A 21,911-nucleotide genomic window follows, 5' to 3' on the forward strand; every position below is an offset into this window, starting at 1 on the left:
TCTTTCTTTCTTTCTTTCTTTCTCTCATTTTCACATTTTCTCTATCTTTCACTACCTTTCTCTCTTTCTCTTTCATTCTCTTTCTTTCTCATTTTTTCTCACTCTCTCTCTCTCTCTCTCTCTCTCTCTCTCTCTCTCATTCAAAAACTGTGATAAGCGTAACGGTGCCTTTAAACGTTTGTTCGCTACAATTACATTGATAAAGCTGAATCTGTTTAACAATGGATGATGACGATGGCGATGATGATGATGATAACGATGACGTTTAAATGACAATAATGAAAATCAACAAAAAATAAAACATTAATGTATATATATATATATATATATACATACATGTATCATCCATTTTTAGTAACAATACATTAGTCATTGAATTTAGAAACGTCTTTGAATTATTTCACATTTTTAATAATAATTATAAATATGTCAAGAAAAAATTTTCAAAATTAATTATGAGATGATCTCAATGTTATATATATATATATATATATTATATAAAAAAATGAAGAAAATATTTTACGAAACAATGAAATAATAATACATCTATATATATATATATGTATACGTATATATGTGTACGTAAGTATGTTTAGGAAACTAAAAAAAAGAGGAAAATCAAAGAAACGCATCTGCGAGTACAACTTATTGATGTTTTACAATGTTTACTCTTTTGATAAACGTTGTACACGTCTCTCAAATTCATCGCTTATACAAAAAAGATCATCGCGAAGAGTGCAGCTATACATGATGATAACACATGAAGATCTTGTATCTTACACGAGATTCAACAATGATCGAGTAAAAAAAGCCCTCCGCTTGCTTGCTTGCTTGCTTTGCGCGGTAACAAGGGGATGATAAAATATATATGTATATATATATATACATATATATATTATAACAGAATATATTCGGATGTATGAGTGATACGATCAGGCGAGAAGAGGGGGGTGGTGATTTTAAGTGTAAAAATAACGTCGAAAAAAAGGAGTAACATTTTGTTTTTTCTTTTGTTTTGTTCGTTTAAGGCCCCGTTCTCGAGTAAATTTTTATATTTAGAATCACCTCCCGCACGGTTGTATCACCCTACCGGATACATCCTATACGTATATATACATACATGTATATATATAATATGTGTATGTGTATATATATATATATATTTATATATTATATAGACATACAATGTGATATATATATATATATATATATATATATATATATATATATAGAGGGATCTACATAATATAATCTAATAATCTCTATCTTTATATAACATAGAATCTGTATATAAATAATAAATAGAAAGTGTGAAGGAGAATAGATTATGGCGTTATTTTAGCTTGGTAAAACTTCGAGCACTAAACTTACCAACACGAGAGAACATTCAAGGTAATATTTTTTTTTCTTTTCTTGTTTTTTTTCTTCTTCTTCTTCTTCTTCATCTTCTTATTCTTCTTCTTCTTCTTTTTTAAAGTGACAAGAGATGAACAAACAAATAAACAAAAATATACGAACGTGTAGAGAACAGTGAGATAACTAACAACGGGTGTGAATATACAGCTGATTCATTTGGCATAATAGTCTAAAGTGTTCTTTACTAGCGTAATAGAATGGTCAGTGAAGACCATCGATCCAAGCAGTGTCTAACGACTCGATCAGAGTACGAACAAAAGCCATTTCCTTTCGTGCATTTTCTAATATAACACGAGGATCTTGTGATGTACACCGTAAAATGTTTGGTGCCATTACCATTGCAAGATTATTTGCATCCATTTTGGTACGTGCTACTACTTCAGGCCTTGCAAAGATCTAAAACAAAAAGATAAATATATGTATGTTTTTTTTTTTTAATTATTATTAATTCTGTTGCATTCTAATTATCAGTAATGCTTAAACAAATACTACATGTAAAATATTGTAATACTGATAATTAAAATGTAGAAAATTTATTTAACTTACCTGTAAGAATCTTATAAGGTCACACAAAACGCGTCGATTGAGATCAGGCAATCTATCAACGATAGCAGCTACGCTAGTTGCTGAAACTTGTGCATCATCATGACGCATCGATACGCACTCCGCATAAAAGGAGTCTGGTATCAAAGGTTCGTATAATTCGCGTACCCATAGCTTTAATAAGGAAGCAGGAGCATGTGCATCTTGAGAAGCTGCCAATATCGCGCCATCTTCAAATTTATCTAAGCAGGCCTTCAAAGCGCTCACTTCGTCGGCATCAGCGGATACCCGGAAAATACCTTCCGTTAATGTGCCACCACGTACCAATACTTGTCTTGTTAATGTCGTTTGTATCCACGGTAATTCACGATGTGGAAAACGATCTCTTTGCAATGCCATTACTTCGGATAGGGTTGCACCAAACATTGATGCACGGAAAATTTGTATCTATATCGTTTGAAATAATATAGAAATTATTCATATATAAGACAATTTTTTAAAATAAATTATTAAGAAAGTTATGAAATAATTACCCTGGCTTGATCGATATCTTCAGTGGTAGCCTTACGGGGCTGCCTTTTACCATGAGCACCAATTCGCTGAAGACGTTTACAGGCAACCGTTGCATAATGACTGACCTGTACATGAATTGGCCACTTAGCAACCTCTGGAAATTGGAAGTTTGGATCGCGGTGCCTATTCATGTATCCTTCGAGGTAAGGTTCAAAGGTAGCGCTAGGTGGTACGAATGCTAAACAAATAGCCATCAGTTCCCAGCCTCTACGAAGACTTTCTTTTCGAGGATTTTCTGTAGTCTGTCTACAGATTTGAACATACAACTCATCGCGTAAAGGTGGTTTAGAAAATGCTGTATTTACGATGTCCATAGCAACTCCGTCTAACGTCATACCAACGTTTGCCTTACGATCACCCATATATACTTGAACCAATCTAAACAAATTGCATGCCTCTCTTTTCAATAATTTTTCACCATCAACAACAACCAACATTGGCTGGGGTATAGGATCCTTTGACCAACTGAGAATATCACGGACACTGAATTTCTTTCGAAACAATAATCTTAATCCTTTTGGTCTTCCGCAATTCAAATTAAGATTGTCTTGAGCATATTTTTCGATATCACCACCACTGGTACTATCGTCACGACGTGCCTCATCTAAATCGGTATTATCGTTTCCTGTACCTACACTTGGTATAGAAGTTAAAGTGGAAGATGGTAAAGATACTGGTCTAACACACGGAACAACGCTATCTTGTGTTTCTGTTTGCGTTACTATAGTTGGCGAAGCTGGTGGCGATGGTTGTGGCCTTGTTAATGTGTCGGCCGTATTATAATAAGTTGCTAAACCAGCGGTATCATAGTTACCTAGATCTGTAATCAAATAATACAAGAAAATAATATAAATTGTTTAATTATAGATAAAAACTAATATGATCAATGATAATATATTAACCAGCATAATGATCTTCGAGATATTCTTGGCTAGACGAGTCACCCTGATTACTTGCTGCTTCGTCATCGGCAAACTGATCATCAGAATCATCGTCAACTCTTCCTCCTATACCTCCACTTCGTCCACCCTCTTCGTCTAAAGAATCATCACCCTCTTCTACTAACAATGGATCTCCAAATTTGTAACAACCTATAGAAATAAACACACAAATACATTACACACGACAAATTGGTAAGTAATACAAGAACAAAAATGTAATTACCTGATAACTTAGCTTGTTGAAGAATATAATGTTGAAGTGGTAACAAATGATCTGCATCTGATAAAAGATTTCCATAGAACGGAGATAACGGTGGACTTGGATTACCATTACTTCTCTTCTTCTTACTATCTTCCGTATCCAGATGTCCTTCAATATCTTCTCCTACAGCACTATTGCTACTGCTGTTGCTACTGTTGCTACTACTAGTGTTACTACTAAGTCGCTGTCTAGATTGTTCGTGACTTTGACTTATCAAATAACGCTCGTGCATGGCATCTTCGTCTCTATCTCTTCTTCTACTTTGCTGTTGTTGTTGTTGTTGCTGCTGCTGCTGTTGTTGTTGCTGCTGTTGCTGTTGTTGATGTAACTGTTGCAATTTTTGTTGTTGCACAAAACTATAACTACGAGCTAAAGGTTGCGATGTGCCTATAAATCAATCACACACAATCACAACGTTAGTATTTAAAAAATTATATTTTATATAAAAACAAAGTTGTACGTTTATGTACTTACAATCGAGCGAATTATTGCACGCTGTATTTCTTCTATATTCCTTTTCTCTATCACGATCCCGTTCTCTTTCTCTCTCAGATACTTCCATACTTCTCTGTTTGGCTACATTAGAAATAATTCCTGTAGCTCTTACTAAACTCTTGGATGGATCATTTCTCTCTGCTAACATTGCTCCATACATATCACGAACATTTGCTTCTGACAATGAAGCAGAACATCCATAATGTCTTTTACCTATACTACCTGTAGTATCTTGTTTATTCATATTCCGTGGATGCATGGAACTTGGATAAAAGGCAGAAGTATTAGATTTGTCCAAACTATTAACTCTTTCTCTTTGATGCATCTCCCAATCTCTTTCTCTAAGGAAACGATTACTGCTTTCAACTAACGAACCATATTTTTCACCTTGGGATTTATAGCTATGACTTATTTGAACTTCTGGCGGACGATAGGGTGGCATTTCTTGCCTGAATACTCTTGATTCCATTAAAGAATCTCTATATGGAGAAGTACTTGGTTCAGGACCATAGGAACCTCTACTACTTTCTTTACCTACATTGTCAAAATATATTTGTAAGTAATAGATTTGTTTATATTATTTCATTTGATAAAACAATCTTAGAGAATCTTACCATTTTTGTTCTTTTCAAGATCCAAATTTCCTATTCTACCCTCGCGTTGTGCATCTGGGAAAGTCTTTTTCTTGAAGAGAGGAGTACTAGTTGAGAGAGACAATCCCAGTGGTGGTGGTTCACCCAATGATATAGACTTCTGATTCTTAACGCTTTCAAGTGTCCCACTTTTGTGACATCTACCTTCTAATGTGCCACTATGTTGTCTAGGTGAAGATTGAGCATGTGTTGGAGGAGGTTGAACCGTAGTTCGATGATGATGACGATGCGGAGAATCTAGCAATCGATACCCTGTTGATTCTAAAGATGTGCGACTATGGGAGACAGAACTATCACTGGATCGACCAGAATCTTGAGAATGATTATGTTGTCGTCTAGTTGCTGGTACTTCGTGATGTCTATGATGCCGATTATTATGATGATGATGGTGATGATGATGATGTCGTCTTGAGGAAGGAGATGGAGATGGTGGAGATGTTTGCATATCCACACCGATGCCAGATGTTCGAGATTTACTAGCACTACCAACTTGCTATCGAAATAAAAATATAACCATCAATATATGAAGAATATTAAACAAATACTTTGACATAGAAATATTAATCTTACCAATGTAACAGATAAATTAGGATTGTCTTGATGATTAAAACGCATTGAACGACTAACAGGTGTTTGAGTCTGCGTAGACACAGACTCTTTCTTTCTTGGCTCTGCATTCTTTTGGATATCACTTCCACTACTACCAGCTGGTTCTGTATTCTGCTTTAATGTCTACAAACATCAAATTTATACAAATTAAAAACTTGTTAAATAATGTAAAGTAATATCGAGTGGATCATCAAATTTTTCACCTGCAGTTTTGCTAAGGGTATAATGTCGCAATCGGTTGGACGATGCCAGACAGTTTTCTGAGATGTGGCATTATAGTAATAAAACCTTGACGTATTCTGATCAAATAATTCCCACCACTGATTATTATCCGTCTTCTTCCTATAAATTATTCATAAGTGTTAACCTCTCTCTCTCTCTCTCTCATTCTCTTTCTTCTTCTTCTTTCACTTTCTGATAAAAAATAATCTCTTACACTGGTACACCAGGTGGTGGATCCCATACACATTCTCCGGTGGTAAGGTTGGCATACATATGCTCCTTTGTACGTGGTTCTATGATTTCGACCCATTCCATCCTACTGTAATTATTTGTAATTAAGATATTACATTTGGTGTTTATATTAAAAGGAATGAATTATGAAATCATTTGTTTCATAAAACTAAGAATAAAGTTACAGGCACATTGTCATATCACTTATCATTCAACAGTCACTAGGAATTTGATTTAATGTGATGCTAAGCTCATTATTAAAACAATTGATTTAAAAGATGAAAAGTTCAGCATCAATTAAGAACTTTATTATTAAAATGTAGACAAAATATTGAAACTAGAATTAATCTGAAGAGATCAAAGGATTTGCAAATGACTTGAATAAACCAATTATAAATACACGAAACTGAAGCATGTTAAAAAACGAATACTTGGAAAAGCAAATATGTGAAAAACCACAAACGAGATATATAATCTATTAGTCACTTAATTTCCAGAAATAAAAGCTACGATATAAAAGTAGAAAAAAATTATTGAGGGGGGAAAAAAACGAAAAATACAGAAACGTAAAAAGAAGCAAAAGAACATTCGACCCCTATTGTTAAGATCATAAATTGATAGGAATGCTGGTGGCATTACAAGCAACTGCCTGATGTCATGTTATCCGTTTAATTGGCTAAAATAGGCCGCGGAGAGTCATTCGCGCGTAGATCGTGTACGTATAGTCGCGAAAAGGAAAGAAAGAAAGAAAAAAAAGGAGGAAAGAAAGATAGGGAAAAGATAAAAAAAAAAGGAAAGTAAGAGATGAAGATGAAGATGAAGTTGAAGATGAATATGAAAAAGAAGAAGAAGAAGAAGAAGCAGAATCAACGAAAGCGCGAAATGGTGAAAGAGAAAAAAGGAAAGATAACGAATAGTACGGTGCAGTGCGCAGAAAGAGAGTGAGAGCTAAGAGGCGCATAAAAATGACACAATGTATAAAAGACAATAAGTAAATGTTGGTTGGTTGAATTGGTTGGTTTGAGGGGGGACCCGCCCAATATCTTAAAAGAAACGTGAGAATGATTTAAACTAAATCACATATAATAATGCGAAAAATTTGTCTAGAGTAAAAACTGGGACGGGTCAGTGGTAAAAATTCACTATCGATCTGCAGCAAACCATTCGAGCTAAGCATACATACATTATATCGTTATGTGTGACTAGAACGTTTACGAACTCCTTCTCTTTAATCATGTATTTAAAATAGAAATATATTTTACCCGTCCGATGCCATTTTTTAATGATTCTTCTTAAATTTGTTAAATTAACTGTATCACTTAACGTCACTACGTGACACTTCATAAGAACAACAATGACACTTCGACGTTGCAACGTCCCATTTCCACGAGCACGAGCGACGCACTCCCTTCATGGCAGCCTACCGCGGCCATCTTAATCCTTGCAATCAAGCCAAACTTCTCTCTACCTTATTTTAGATAACACAAGTATACTCTTACATACTTTTTTTTTCAATCCCTTCATAGATATTCCTTCTTTAACATATATACATTAAGAATAATCATTTGTTATTTCATTTATTTATCATTCGATCTATTTTAATTTTATATTATGGTTAAATTAAATATGCGAATGTGTATCCATCGGAATAGATAACTAACTACTGTATGTATATATATATATATATATATATATATATACGTATATGTATATATATATGTATGTATATATATTATCGTCGTTTGTTCCAATAACAATGCGAATCTATTTTTTTTCATTATGCATTCTTATTTCTCTTTTTACTCTCTTTTTTTTAACTTATATCAAAATTTTAATTTACTCATCTATACAAGTAAAAATAATGATTGATAATAGACATTGTATTGTCTGTAATAATTTATTACAAACGTCATCTTCAGACGTGCGATTATGCGAATACCGAATTTGGTATAGGTTAGAAAATACTGGCATCATATTTTCTTTGATACAGATACCACACTAATAAAAATAAAATTACATATCATTCGTCGAATTAATCCTTCTATTTTATTTTTTCTTTCTTTTTTTCTTTTTCTTTTTTATATGTTTACTTCGTATCGAGTATTGATCGATCGATCTATTTAAAGCATACATTTTTTTAAATAAATAATATTAACCATTTAGAAATCATACATTTCTTGTATAACGTATAATAATGATTTCATTGTATTAATTGTAAAAAAAAAATGCAATTGAATATCTCTTATGTGTTTTCATTAAAAAATAAAATCATTTCTAGATAATTGTTGTCAATAAAAATAATTAATAAAATTATTAATAAATTAGATAAAAATTATCATATTGATAATATTCAATTAAATAAAAATGATAATAAATTTATGTTTATGTATGTGCAAATAAAAGAGAGATATTTATATATAATTATTAAATTAATTATACGAAGAAAATTGCAATAAAAGAAAAAAAATTGCATAACATAGTAAAGAAAGTTTTGGAAATGCAAGTGGCAATCGTTGCGCCATCTGATGAACGATTGGGAAAGTTAAAGGAATCTTTATCATAGAAGGGAGAATTTCTATTTCTGCAGTTACGTTCTTGTGTGTCATCGTATTAATTTGTGACGCGTTTATGTTGTTGATAATTGATACTTATGAAGTGCAGATATATTGTTGCATTATCAAAAGTCAATTTCGTGTCGTAGAAAAATAATACGACGCAAACGTTCAAGAAAATATTGTTAAATATACATCATGGATGATCATAACATGGATCAAAATATTTTAACAGTTCTTAAACTTCTTATGATAGGAGAATCTAACGTGGGTAAATCAAGGTAGATTTAAAGTAATCATTTATATATATATATATACATACATACATACATGTGTGTTATACATTTATATATATATATATATATATACAATTTTTCTTGATAAGGTTAATTTACAATGTTAAATTAATTGATGATATAACGTTCATTATTTCTTTTGTATTTTGTATTTTTAGTATACTTTTAAGGTTCACAGAAGATGAATTCTCGGAAAATATGCGAAATACAGTTGGTATGGACTATAAAACAAAATATATCACAATCGATGATAGTATAGTAAAACTTGCTATTTGGGTTAGTTATTTGATATTAGTTACTTGTATAAATAGTATTATTCTGAAACCATAGGTGTGTACATGTTATATAAGGTTTTAATTGTAATAATTACATATGTATATATGTCTATTGTTATATAGGATACCGCTGGACAAGAACGATTTCGTACTTTAACACCAAGTTATTATAGAGATGGACAAGGAGCTATTCTAGTATATGATGTTACCGATAGGAATACATTTTTAAAACTAGATACATGGCTTAACGAATTAAATACATATTGCAATAAAACAGATATTGTTAAGATGATAGTTGGTAATAAAATAGATCTACCTAACAGAGAGGTAAGCAATGAAGAAGGTTTACAATTTGCTAGAAGACATCAGTCGCTTTATATCGAAAGTAGTGCTAAAACTGCGGATGGAGTTAAGTGTTGCTTTGAGGAGCTCGTTCAAAAGGTAAATTACAATGATTTATTGTATATTAATCCCTTAAACACGAATCCTGCTGTTCATGGCAAATTTTATGAACTTATTTTATTAAGTATTTCATTGTGAATATGGCATGCAGTTGCATATGTTAAATCATAGTGCAATGAATTAACGATATAAGTATATTGATATTTAATATTATTTATTAATAGATATTGCAAACTCCCGGTTTGTGGGATACTCAATCGCAAAAATATATCGATAATGGCAATAATACAACTGGTGCGAGATATCGAATGGGAAAAAGAGGATTACAATTGACGGATGGTTACGAACCACAAAATTATTCATATTCGCGTTGTTATTGTAGTATGATTTAAGTGGCTGTGATAAAGAAATTCTTTTGGTAATGATTGTAATCATGATGCCTACTGTATGGTATGTTGTTTATTTAAACAACAAGAATAAGTTATAATGAATAATTAATACTGTAAATCATTGTTAGAATTATATTAAATTAGATAAAGAAACAAACATACACCTTTCACATCTGTGAACAATACAAACAAAATGTGCTAACAATTTTATTATAAATTAATCATTCACATTTAACGACGAATTTAAAAAATATCATCAATTTATAGTTATATATTGCAGGTGTACAAAAAAATCGGACGTAGGATGAGCCAAGAATGAAAAAGCTGATGCTTTGAACCATTAATAATAATAATAATAATAATAATAATAAGCTAGCCAAAGCTCTGTTTATTCGAATATTCTAAATGAACAACGTTTAATTTATTTCCAAATTATTCATCAAATAAATATTTATCTTAACACTAATATCAATTTTTTATCACAGACGCTTGATCACTTTTTTTATAGAGTCTCTTGCTTTGTTACATTTATACACTTATATAAAGTTTGTTATGTGCCTGATATAAACGTATGTCTATTATCTATTAGAAGAGCATAAAATCTTTCTTTCTTTTATAATGATCTGTCTTTTATTACTTGCTTATAATTCCAATACCTATAATGCACATAATTCATAGAAGATATATTGATCCAAAAGCATTAAAAAACTAAGTGGAATTATACTCGTACAAATAAAATTTTCAAAATAATATATTATGGTCATTGTCTTATACACAAGTCTATTGTAACTTATTGTACTTATTTGTAAATAAAGCATTTTAAATATATATTTATATTACATACTACTATATTAAAATTCAGGGTGTTACTTGTTTACTTGATAAAATTTCTATTTAACAGATATCACTATCTTACTTTCTGATATTTCAAAGGAATATTTTTATTCTTAAATATGTTTACATATATTGCCAATATGATGATGATATTTGTATCAGTTCTACACTTGTTATTTATCGAATATGACTTTTAATTTTCCAGAATTGCAAATTCAGTCAAGTATATGGATATTCAATTAGAGGACACCCTGTATATAATCAGAGTGTTAACACAATTTGATGTTCAATTATTTTTGAATTTCGTTAGGAAATTTTCTATAAATTTCTTGGCTATATATTTACAAAATTAGTTAATTTTATATTTTCAATATTGCAAGACAAAATAGAAAATAAAATCATGTCTAGTGAAACAGAATACGAAGAAGATGATATATCCTCGTGCAATTCAAGTAAAAAGTATCTTTCTCCAAATGATTATACAGTAACAAATCAATATTGTGCTTTTAAACCATTCAAATGTTCCTGCTATGAATATCTAGAATCCACAAATTTAACGTTAGTTATAAATTTATAATATATATTTATTCAAAGTTTTTATTAGAACTATATTTGAATTCTTTTTCTCTCTCTCTCTATATATATATATATATATATATATACAGGCACAATAAAGTGTTAGCACTCATCTGGGCATTGAGCAGTGTTTTAAAATACAATCCAACTGATCCAATATATTACATATCATATCAATTATTACGTTGGAAATATAATAATGTTCCAGAAAAATATATGAAAGAAGTCATAGATTATATGAATTCACAGTTATAAAATTTTTCTTAAAAATTTCATTTATTTCACAATTATAATTCGTTACAAATGTGTTAGAACAAGTTCGTTTTAGTGCAAAATTTGCATAAGAGTATTACATAGAAAAAAATGGAATGGTTAAATACCGGACATGTTACAATAAAAAAAAAAACAATATATTTTAACACATTTTGGCAGTGTTCTTTACATTTTGTCTTGTAAAATCTAAAGTAAGTTTTCTATAAGTTTCTATATATTTACGATGAAAAACATAAGTAAAATTAATACTCTATTGCATTTAAAAAGTCTTCTTTTTAAAATAAACATAAAAATAAAAATAAAAATAAAAATAAAAATAAAAATAATAGAAATAATAATATTAATAATAATAATATATATTAATAAAAATAAGATAGATAATATTAAATAATTGTGCTGAGATGAGAGATACAAGGGATTCCAAATAATTGTGAATTGTTATAAGTCTAAATTTTGGAATGCCTTGTATAATAATACAATAGCCAACAATATATAATGTTAACTGAAACTTCACTTCCTATATGTCATATATAAAATAAGATAAAAGAAGTTAATTTTCATTAAAAAAAAAATGGTATGACAAATAATGCTGGTTTCAAGGAAGCTATCATATCTTACAGGCTAAAATGAAATAAAATTATTGGTCATAGACCATAAATATTAAGTCGTTAACATATTGTTTATAAATCATTGGACATGTGAATTATTTAAATGTATCTCTATATACGTCATGTATTATATAGTACTTACATATGTAATATAAAAATTTCTATGGGTGCAATGATTCAGGTACTACCGTAATGAATCAATGGTATAGATTACAAGATTATAATATAAATTCACTACAATGAATGATAGAAATAAAAAACTTTCTTAACAATTTCCAGTGTTCCCAGCACTTTTTCTCATACAAATAATCACTTATCGCTGTAATTTAAATTTACAGCGAACTCCAATAAAATAGCAACGTATCAAAATATATTTTTGCATCTATCTGTTTGGTCTATATCCTGAGCTACTAACAGAAAGGGATTACTATTACAGATGAACTGTCATTTACAGATTAAGTAAAAATTGGAAGTACAAAGTAGAGTAATAGCTAAGTCTATGTTTCATATGGACGTATTTTCCAGTCTGCTAAAGACTTTGTCTCAAGGAAATGAGCATTTCTATGCTGCAACTGTTTCTGGACCCAAGCAAAGATAGCTTAAATCTTTTTACAATGCATCCCTGATGTTAGGCTGACCTTGTTTATTGGGATATGATTACTTACGTTTGAATATAGAATTAAAATATTCTTTCCAATGTTTGTTTGTATAATGGTTTGACGGTAAGCATTGTATATCCCCATGTATTTATCAATCCAAATAATTATCTAATAATTAAACAGAATATACTGGAAGTTTATTAATTTTAGCTTTTTCCTCTTCAGTGTCATCTCGGCAGATCATTAATGTATGAGAGACGCCACAAGTAACAGCTGTAATGTATAAACCTTCTAGGGCTTTTACCTCCATAGGAGTAGTTGATGATTTGCGCATTTCACCAAAACCCTATATAGGTAGTATGTAACATATATTTTTTTAAATATAATAATACTATATAGAATTGAATTTTAAGCGATTACAAAATATTACTTACCAATTCACCAAAGGTCGGGCTACCTCCCCAGGCAATAACAGAATCATCCGCAGCAACAACTATACTACTTTGTGAACATCCAATACATCTGATTTCCCAACCTGATAAATCCTGAATAGGTTTCGGATACATATTAGCTTCTCCAGTACGTTTAGTCTGTCCAAACATAAGTGCTGAACCATGAACATTAATTGCAATACTGTAAGTACTACCACAGGCAACAGATCTAACACCTCGGTTAGGCGGCTCAAGAAACTTAATTAAACGTGGTACTAATTCATCTCTTTGTTCATTATGGCCTAATCGACCGATTCCACCAAATCCCCATGAAAAAGCACGATTCATACTGTCAATAGCAACTGTATGATAGTGACCACAACTGAAATCTGTGATTTCCACACGGTCTAATGGCGTAACATGACCATCTTTACCTCTCTCTACGTATAAAACGATTCGCTTAGGCACTTTCTCGAAGTGAAACGCCATCTTCGTATTAGTTATAAAATATTTTCCATCTGTGTTATGACCTAATACACCATATTCTGGACATCCAAAAGAGTGTAGGCCACCCTTAATATCTAAGATCATAGAAAATTCTGCCCCACATCCTACTTTTACTATTGGAGGTCCGGTATATTTAACTTTTGTAGCTTTAACAATACAGGGATCAGTTTTTCCTACCCCGCACTGTCCTAACTTATTGTCCCCGGCAGCAAATACTAAACCACGGCTGGTTAAAAAAAGTGTATGATTTCGACCGCAAGATGCTGCTATAATAGTGTGTCCCTTTAATGCTTCTACTTCGGTTGGTTCATCCCGACGTTTAGTATCACCAACACCCAATTGACCTACAATTCATTGACAATATAGATTATTCAATATGATTTTAGATAGAATTTAAACACATTTTTTTTTGCTGTAGAATTCTAAAAAAAGTTAATTACAAAACTATAATTGTGATATTTACAGTGATTGGCCTAACAAATACTCAAAGTTATGAAATAATGTTCACATATGATATTATATACAATAATATCCTGCTAATCCAGCGCTACAAAAATCTCTGCGGATTTGCAGGTAAAGTAATTATGACTTTAAAAAATAAAAAGTAAGATATTCAATGATCAATTTACCTTTATCATTTTTACCAAAAGTCAAGCATCTATTATCCTCAGTAACAACAATATTATGAGAGGCAGCAGGTCCGGAAGCTATCAGTCTGATACGAGCTCCATTTAAATTTTTAAAAGTATGCGGTGTCCACAAACTACGTCCAACATTAGTCTTGAGTGATTTGGGAGGTGCTTTACGTCCTGCCATTTCCCAATTGGTTAGACCACACATAAGCAACGTACCAGGCTTACCCCAGCCTCCCTGTAACAGAATCAAATAAGAGCATAATAATAATCAGTGATTATATTAATTATTATGCACCAATTGTTTCTTATCAGAATCCAAATGGATTGATGCAAATTAAATAGTATATTTGCATTTAAATTATGCATTATTACAGGGATCTGAAATGTTACATGCTTATTGTTGATGGCCGTTGTTGTTCGTTGTTGTAGGTTTGTTAAAATCCATCGTATAAAGCCACCTCTATTAATTTTCATATTCATGACCAGAGGATAAATGTTGTGTTTATTACGTACTGTTAGTTCGTTGCCAAGGTTCGTCGTTATCAACACACGCACACACACACATAGTGAGTAATTCTTCTAGCACCGTTAGGAGTACCATCGTGTATTATTCATCAATATTGTGTTACCTGAGGTAAATATTGAAATGAGATAAATAATAAATAAAAAAAGTCACCTCTGGCGACGGCAGCTCAGGTATATTGGAGACATCGGTAAGATCGTCTTCGGCAGCGTCCTCACCGTCGACATTAGTGCCACTCTCGGCGTCCTCAACATCGGATTCGTGTTCGCTCGAAATATCCTCCTCATCGTATTCAACTTTTTTAGATTTTGACCGACCCTTTTTAACCGTCGCATTTTTTCTCTTAGACATATCGGCACTACACCAAAATTTAACTAATTAACAAACAAATGTTGTATTCAACCTCTCGTTTTTTTTTGTCCTTATTATAGCGCGAAAAAAAGGACCAATTTTTCTCGACAAATCCGGACCTACCCTCGTGACATTTATCGATGCAATGGCGTTCAGTAAATTGCACCGCTATACGAATGGCCAGCAAAAACGCGGCCACCTGGCGCTCAAAAATCATAATAAAACCATGCTCGAACGATAAGTACAAAGCAAACCACGGTTTATGATTGTAAATCGCCGAAGGCGCGCTCCGCGTTCCCTCGATTCCTAATTTAGGGAACGCGGAATTCTTCATATTTTTGGTTCGTTTCCTATCCATCCAGAGTTATACGAATTTTGAATTTTCTTCTTTATATCGAATCATTTCTTATTTTCGATTAATCGATCGAGATATTTATCCGACATTTTTCTTTTTTTTTTTTTTTGATATTTTTAAATTAAAATAATATATTATATTTCATGGCAAAGATAAAATATATTTATTAACTTTAATTTGTTGGCTAAATAATATTTTTTTTTATTTTAATGGTATTAACGATTTTTTTTTTAATGTTTAAAATCTTTGATTTTAAATAATTCCGCGAATTTGTTTAAATTTGATAAATTTAACTTGTCAATTATTTTTCGTATTGTTATGTGACAATTAACATTAATCGGTGCTTTTATTTTTTTTTATTTTTGCATTAATTTCAACTGGATGATTCGAATAAATTTTTAAATGGAGGATCTTTTTCGAATATTCGAGATCTCGAATGTCTCGAATAGATCGAGAATGCAGATTTAAATTTTTTCAATATTCAATATGTAATTTATAATTATTATTTAATATTTTGAACAATTCATCGTATTAAACAATAAATAAAAAATTATTATTAAAATTGTAACAAACGAATAACTTTAATTTTATAAGAATTACGTGTTTCTCGTTCATTTGTTTATTTTAAATCAATGCAATGACAATATAAAAATAAAACAAAGTGAGGTAAAAATAAAAATATAATATAAATAAATAAATAGGACTAATCATTTCTTCCTTTCAATTTTCTTAAAAAGCTATGCATTTTTATTGGCAAAGCTTGGCGCAACATACATTCTCAGCAAATTATAACAAACAAACAAACGAACCAACAATTGTTTCCATTAGTTACGAATAATTTTTTTTTACTCTTTTTTTCCTTCTTCTTTTGTGTGTTTTGTAATTTTTGTAATATTTTTCGGCGCAGATAAAACAAAAATTGTCGTAGAGATTTACAATGTCATTTTCTTATTACTTTGTTTCACTTTTCTTTTTTCTTTTTTTTTTAACTTTTTCATTTTCTTTTTCTTACTTATTTTCAGTAACGGACGAGTAAGTACCATTATGGTGTACTACGAACTGTATCAATCGTCCCTCTCTCTTTCACTCTTTTTCTCACACACACGCACACACACACATATACACAATGTGACATACATATCTTCACACTTACGCATACCTTTATTTCTTTTTTTTTTTTTTTTTTTAAAGCAAATAATTATCGGACGTTATTATCCGTTAACGACCAAGCGATCAACGCGATTCTAGCGTGCTAATTTTAATCAAGATCGGTGCTAAATTACAGGATTCATTTTGTAAGAGAGAGTAAAAACGTACAAAATGTCGCTAACTCGAATTCTCGATGAATTAATTGAGATTAATGATGATTATAATGATGATGATGATGATGATGATAATAATGATGAAGATGATGATAATAGTAAATATACGAATAATATCGTAATAATAATTATGATCATTACAAAAACTTGGATTTCATTAACTTGATTCGAGACTTTCGAGATAGTTTATAGTTTAGATTATAAAAAATTGATATAAAATTATAATTATAGTTATGGCATAGTTATTAGTTATTTTGTGATTAAGCGAGGAAGAATTTTACGTGTCGTGCGTTTGACTGACGCGTTGAGACTTTTTTTTTTTCTTTTTCTCATTTCTTTCCTTTTGTTTATTATTATTATTTTTTTTTTTGGGGGGGAGGGGGTTTGTTAATTATTTAATATTTTGGAAAGTTCACTTCGCGTGGTGGTTCACCATTTTCGACCATCCAAACGCTGCCACTTTTGCCGGTACTCAAAATATGAATCAACGCTTTGGCAACATGTTCAGCTCTGTAAATAAATATATTATTGTTATTATTATTATTTTTTTTTTAAAGATAATATTTCTGATATTAAGTTCATTAGAAAATAAATTACATGCTTATTAAAATCATTTTGATCGTAATTATTAAACCTGTCATGTAATTTTTGCTAAACTTAAATAAATTTTATTGATATATATATATATATTATTTTTAATTAAATAATAAATTTTGTTATTTGAATTTTACTTACTTTTGCGGAACAATAGAACTGGTATCTCGACTCCAAGCTTCCTTGTATCGTAATGAAAGTAATTGTTTACCAATATCTGGCACCGAATTACTGTCAGTTGTACTTGGACATAGTGCCATCACTTTGACACCCGTTAAATCCACGTGATACTGATCCTATTTAATATAAACGATACAAAATATTAAATTATTTAGAATAAAACCAAAAAGTAATTACCACTTTCGATAAAATTTCATTTAAATATTTACTTACCCCAAATGCTCTGGTAAGACTAACGATTGCTGCTTTTGTTGCCGAATAAATGGGCACGCTTACACAGGGGTTGATACTAACGTTACTTCCGATATTCACGACTACACCACCTTGTCCACCTTTGTCCGTGCCCATAAATCTTTGAGCAAGGAGAGTACCACGTATCACGCCATTCTAAAAAAAGAAAAAAGAAAAAAGAAAACAAGACAAATATTTATGAGTTCAACGTTGTTCTAAAACATTATTTAATAATTATTAATATATTAATAATAAAACAATAATAAATAATTATTTTCTTTTGAATATTTGAAGAATAAATTATAAAAAAAAATGAATTAAGGAAAAGTGTCGATTTAACAGAAAAGTATTAAAACGTTTTAATATCCGGTATTAAATTTATGCAACGTTTCTTAATTTGTACGCTACATTTTTGCAATATGTAATATAATACGTTTATTAAGTGTTTTTGTAATTTTATCCAAGGAATTTGTGTCAATTAATTATTTATTTTATTTTTATAAACTTACGAGATTGATGTCAACTTCGAGCTCCCAAAATCGATCGTTCATTATACCTGCGTTGTTGATGACAATATCGATTTGTCCAAAAGCAGCGATCGTTGTTTGAAACGAAGCTAAAAACAACAAATTAATCAATGAATTAATCAAGAAATAATTGAATTATTAAATGACAATTTTTTATAATTATAATTATTGCTATTATTGAGTAAAACGTACTTTCAAATTGTGGATAATCCGTGACATCGCATGGGGAAAATATCACCTGAGATTTTCCATATTTCATGGTCAATTCTTCAGCCAATTTTTCACCTTCCGTAATATCGATATCACAAATCGATACCTGCCGATAAAACAGTTACAAATAAAAATGTTTACTCGTAATGACAATAACAATAAGATAATCATTTTTATAAAACGTTATCTTTTATACAAGATATTTTTGTTTGTTTGTTTGTTCAAGCTGTTAGTTATCAATCAATCGTTCAAATGATCGAATCAATCGTTAAAAAAAATATTTATCATGCAGTATTTTTAATTTATTCTAAAATCTTAGTAAATATTTTTTCTAAGATATCAAAATATTTATTTAAAAAAGAAGATAAGTAGTATGATTATTTGTTTACCTTAGCTCCTTGATTCAACAATTCGATGGCATAAGTTCTGCCGATACCGGAAGCAGCCCCCGTCACCAGGGCAACTAGCCCTTTAACTTCCATTCTTTGATTTAGGAATACTTTCTTAGTCTTGAATTTTAATCCTTATCCTTAAACAGGAAGCAACAGGGTATATTTATCAATATAATAAAATTTATCATTAATAATTCGTGAATTGGGATAAAAAAATTATTTGATAATGAACTTAGGTTAACGATTGATTGTATTGTTGATTTTGAAACAAATATTTTAAATTTTAACGCAATTATTTAAATTAGATTATTGATTTATAATTTAAAATTTTATTTTTTTTTACTGACAATGAGATGCTATTTTCTTTTTTTATTTATAATTTATTAAATATTACAAAATAACAATAAGATTAAAAATTATAAACAATGAACACTTGGGTGCGACTAATTCGATAATGGTGGTTAGGTTTGCTGGATTATCACGGGACAACGTAGTATCGATTAGCAAATATTTGTTTCTTCTTGAATAAAGTATTTTTTTTTTTTATATTTTTATTTATAATCTATTATTATCTATTATAAAAATTATTAACGATGAATTAGTTAACGATTGATTGTTAGCTTTCTGTCAATGTTTATTGGATTACTAAATATTTGTTTCTTCACGAGATGAAATATTTTAAATACCAATACAATTTTATAAAATTAATAAACTATTATATAAAAATCAGATCTCAAAAAATCACTGGCAATGAACTTGATTCGCGATTGATCGGACATTGTTGACCTTGAGACAATACTTGTCAGATTTTAACGAACAAAACGAAGTATCGATTGACAAACTTTCAATTAAATTTTCACGAGATAAAAGTTACACAATATTTATTTTATTTATTATAATATATTATGAAAAACGTTCGGTTATATGATTTATCATAAAAGAGAAAAGAGAAAGAAAGAGAAATAAGGGAAAAGGGAAGCTTGTAGACAGTAAAACCATCGTTGAGGGTGGAACAAAAGCTACGTCTACTATTTGATTTTCTCACTCTTTCTCTTATTTGTGATCTCTCTCACTCATTCGTTGGTTTTATGTCGTAAGTAAAATATCAATATATATGTATATGTATTTGTGTGTCTGTATATATGTATACATGAGTCAGTGAATTTACTCTGAAAGCGTCGTTTACCGTACACGCTTACTTTTTCTTCTTCAACATCCCCCTCTTCTTGTCAATGTAACTCACTCTTCTTCCTCTCTCTCTCTCTCTCTCTATCTCTCTTTTTTTTTATTCTCCTCTCTTTCTATCTTCACCATAAATCCCCTTCTGAGGTTTTTTATTTTTTGTCTATCCCATGTACGAGAAATGTAAGTGTATGCTTGTTGTATGTGTTGTGTCTGGGTTGTATACGTGTGTAACTTTGTGTGTATATATATGTGTGTGTGTCTGGGTTGATATGTGTGTGTGTGTGTGTCTGTTTTGTGAGAAGATACACGATGGTTTTTGGTTCTCAACTCTTTAAGCGTTTTACCACACGTATCACATGTCAAACATAACGCGCATATACTACAAAGTTTCTTCTTTACCATTTGACACGTGTGTGACTTTTTTATTTTTTTTATATTTTTTTCTTTCTTTTTATTTTAAAGAACAAGGACTCACCAATTGAGATCTCCGTATTACATATATATATATATATATCTATCTATCTTATTTCCCTCCTTTATTTATTTTTATCTCGTATATCTCGACGCGACACACGGTGAATAATGGTTAAAAAGAAAAATTATTCTTCCCATGTTTTCTCATGGTGTTTTTTTTTTTTTTTTTTAAATATTGTAAAATAAGAATAAAGAAAAACACTTCTTCTTTTCCTTGTTTTTCTTTTTTTTTTAAACTATCCTTTTAAAAAACATCGATAATATATAAATAAAATGTAACACGAGTAAGTTGTATTTGGAAAATGTTAGTTAATTAATTCTTGTTTGAAAACAAAAAGGGGGTGGATAAAAAGATAGAAATTAATATAAAATATTAAATAAAATATTTAACAAAAAATTAAATAACAAACAAATACAAAGAAAAAGAAATAAAAATACCCTAGTAGCATAAAAATATCGAAAAATATTGATAATATTTATAATATTAATAAATATAATAAATTTAATATTAAAAAGAGATTCAATGTCTTTTTCATATTAAATACAGATGTATTCAATATTTTTCAATATTTTGTGCTACTAGGGTAATAAATAATAATATTTAAATATATATATATATATTAAAACGATTTATAATTATTATAAAAACTTAATTCGTACGCGCAATCACAGTTAAATCGTTTACGTTTTTTTCTTGTTTTTTTTTTTCACGTTAATTCTTATCCGATTTTCCATACCTTTTTTTTTTTAAAATCCCGCTGGCTCTCCTGTCTCGAGAAGCCGGAGACAGAGACTGAAACGAAAGCGAAACGTGTGTCGTAGCTCCGGTACGGGGGTGCACATATACAAACAGACACACACATACACATATAACATACAGGACATGCGTACAACTATAAAGATTAAATAGAAGTGAGTGAGAGAGAGAGAAAGTATATATAAGAAAGTGAACACACACGCACGTGTTTTAAGATTCCAAGCTTCGAGGAGGTGTGGTATGTTTGTTGGTGATGGTCGGGTTCCTACTGGATGGAAGATTGTACGAAGACTCGCCTAAATTCCCACAGCGAGTGAACTTGTGCACACACCCTATATAGTTGGATATTGATTGGCGCGCGGTTGGTTGCGTGTACATTTATGTTGACAAACGTGTGTGTGTGTGTTTGTATGCGTGTACAAGCTGCGTAGGTGCGCGAGTTGCGCCCCCTAGCCAGCCCTTAACCTTCCATCCCCACTCTACAATTT

The 21,911-nt window shown here is 30.4% G+C and overlaps 4 protein-coding genes across 11 annotated transcripts; 1 reads left to right on the forward strand and 3 right to left on the reverse strand.

Annotated features, from left to right (window-relative positions):
• Positions 1–106: 106 nt before the first annotated feature.
• RhoGAP93B (MyTH4 and RhoGAP_KIAA1688 domain-containing protein RhoGAP93B) lies at positions 107–7,602 on the reverse strand. 2 transcript variants are annotated; one of them, XM_089172846.1, is made up of 11 exons: positions 7,208–7,602; positions 5,929–6,030; positions 5,696–5,834; positions 5,454–5,615; positions 4,845–5,376; positions 4,210–4,764; positions 3,697–4,122; positions 3,435–3,623; positions 2,493–3,352; positions 1,963–2,406; positions 107–1,812 (listed from the first exon to the last, which is right to left on the reverse strand). In XM_089172846.1, exons 1-11 carry the CDS (start codon positions 7,219–7,221, stop codon positions 1,618–1,620), a joined length of 3,618 nt encoding a protein of 1,205 aa, XP_089028972.1. In that variant the 5' UTR covers positions 7,222–7,602; the 3' UTR covers positions 107–1,617. The 2 variants fall into 2 exon arrangements, with proteins under 2 accessions (XP_089028972.1, XP_015174238.1); XM_015318752.2 differs by having other exon boundaries at positions 5,929–6,033.
• A 900-nt stretch (positions 7,603–8,502) lies between these two features.
• On the forward strand, positions 8,503–10,687 carry LOC107065244 (ras-related protein Rab-18-B). Of its 2 annotated transcripts, XR_001475587.2 has the most exons (5): positions 8,503–8,778; positions 8,952–9,069; positions 9,192–9,509; positions 9,695–9,920; positions 10,140–10,687. XR_001475587.2 is itself a non-coding variant. In XM_015318750.2 (4 exons), exons 1-4 carry the CDS (start codon positions 8,696–8,698, stop codon positions 9,860–9,862), a joined length of 687 nt encoding a protein of 228 aa, XP_015174236.1. In that variant the 5' UTR covers positions 8,505–8,695; the 3' UTR covers positions 9,863–10,687. The 2 variants fall into 2 exon arrangements, 1 of the variants encoding a protein (XP_015174236.1); XM_015318750.2 differs by having other exon boundaries at positions 8,505–8,778; positions 9,695–10,687.
• A 993-nt stretch (positions 10,688–11,680) lies between these two features.
• On the reverse strand, positions 11,681–15,537 carry LOC107065242 (protein RCC2 homolog). 4 transcript variants are annotated; one of them, XM_015318749.2, is made up of 5 exons: positions 15,064–15,202; positions 14,836–14,951; positions 14,317–14,557; positions 13,184–14,031; positions 11,681–13,095 (listed from the first exon to the last, which is right to left on the reverse strand). In XM_015318749.2, exons 3-5 carry the CDS (start codon positions 14,525–14,527, stop codon positions 12,925–12,927), a joined length of 1,230 nt encoding a protein of 409 aa, XP_015174235.1. In that variant the 5' UTR covers positions 14,528–14,557; positions 14,836–14,951; positions 15,064–15,202; the 3' UTR covers positions 11,681–12,924. The 4 variants fall into 4 exon arrangements, with proteins under 4 accessions (XP_015174235.1, XP_015174234.1, XP_015174233.1 ...); XM_015318748.2 differs by having other exon boundaries at positions 14,717–14,951; XM_015318747.2 differs by having other exon boundaries at positions 14,713–14,951.
• Positions 15,538–16,269: 732 nt separating this feature from the next.
• On the reverse strand, positions 16,270–21,769 carry LOC107065241 (15-hydroxyprostaglandin dehydrogenase [NAD(+)]). Of its 3 annotated transcripts, none has more exons than XM_015318741.2 (7): positions 21,629–21,769; positions 19,005–19,144; positions 18,598–18,721; positions 18,388–18,494; positions 17,861–18,034; positions 17,609–17,763; positions 16,270–17,383 (listed from the first exon to the last, which is right to left on the reverse strand). In XM_015318741.2, exons 2-7 carry the CDS (start codon positions 19,095–19,097, stop codon positions 17,269–17,271), a joined length of 768 nt encoding a protein of 255 aa, XP_015174227.1. In that variant the 5' UTR covers positions 19,098–19,144; positions 21,629–21,769; the 3' UTR covers positions 16,270–17,268. The 3 variants fall into 3 exon arrangements, with proteins under 3 accessions (XP_015174227.1, XP_089028998.1, XP_015174230.1); XM_089172872.1 differs by lacking the exon at positions 21,629–21,769 and adding an exon at positions 20,207–20,638; XM_015318744.2 differs by lacking the exon at positions 21,629–21,769 and adding an exon at positions 20,194–20,638.
• Between the last annotated feature and the right edge of the window lie 142 nt (positions 21,770–21,911).

This window comes from Polistes dominula, unplaced genomic scaffold (genome assembly GCF_049000335.1).
Source record: "Polistes dominula isolate Pdom_NZ unplaced genomic scaffold, Pdom_raw_medaka contig_23, whole genome shotgun sequence".
Taxonomy (NCBI): Eukaryota; Metazoa; Arthropoda; class Insecta; order Hymenoptera; family Vespidae; genus Polistes; species Polistes dominula.

Excerpts from the sequence above, each read along its gene's own strand:
- LOC107065244 (XM_015318750.2), top strand. The coding sequence starts at position 8,696 with ATGGATGATCATAACATGGATCAAAATATTTTAACAGTTCTTAAACTT. Across the intron at positions 8,779-8,951 it reads TCTAACGTGGGTAAATCAAG|TATACTTTTAAGGTTCACAG; the intron begins GTAGATTTAAAG and ends TTGTATTTTTAG. Across the intron at positions 9,070-9,191 it reads TAGTAAAACTTGCTATTTGG|GATACCGCTGGACAAGAACG; the intron begins GTTAGTTATTTG and ends ATTGTTATATAG.
- RhoGAP93B (XM_015318752.2), bottom strand. Across the intron at positions 5,835-5,928 it reads CCACCACCTGGTGTACCAGT|GAAGAAGACGGATAATAATC; the intron begins GTAAGAGATTAT and ends AATAATTTATAG. Across the intron at positions 3,353-3,434 it reads TCTCGAAGATCATTATGCTG|ATCTAGGTAACTATGATACC; the intron begins GTTAATATATTA and ends ATTTGATTACAG.
- LOC107065241 (XM_015318741.2), bottom strand. The coding sequence starts at position 19,097 with ATGGAAGTTAAAGGGCTAGTTGCCCTGGTGACGGGGGCTGCTTCCGGT. Across the intron at positions 18,035-18,387 it reads TCGAAGTTGACATCAATCTC|AATGGCGTGATACGTGGTAC; the intron begins GTAAGTTTATAA and ends TTCTTTTTTTAG. Across the intron at positions 17,764-17,860 it reads GTCTTACCAGAGCATTTGGG|GATCAGTATCACGTGGATTT; the intron begins GTAAGTAAATAT and ends TATATTAAATAG.
- LOC107065242 (XM_089172870.1), bottom strand. The coding sequence starts at position 15,196 with ATGTCTAAGAGAAAAAATGCGACGGTTAAAAAGGGTCGGTCAAAATCT. Across the intron at positions 14,558-14,998 it reads CTGAGCTGCCGTCGCCAGAG|GGAGGCTGGGGTAAGCCTGG; the intron begins GTGACTTTTTTT and ends ATTCTGTTACAG. Across the intron at positions 13,096-13,183 it reads GCCCGACCTTTGGTGAATTG|GGTTTTGGTGAAATGCGCAA; the intron begins GTAAGTAATATT and ends CTACCTATATAG.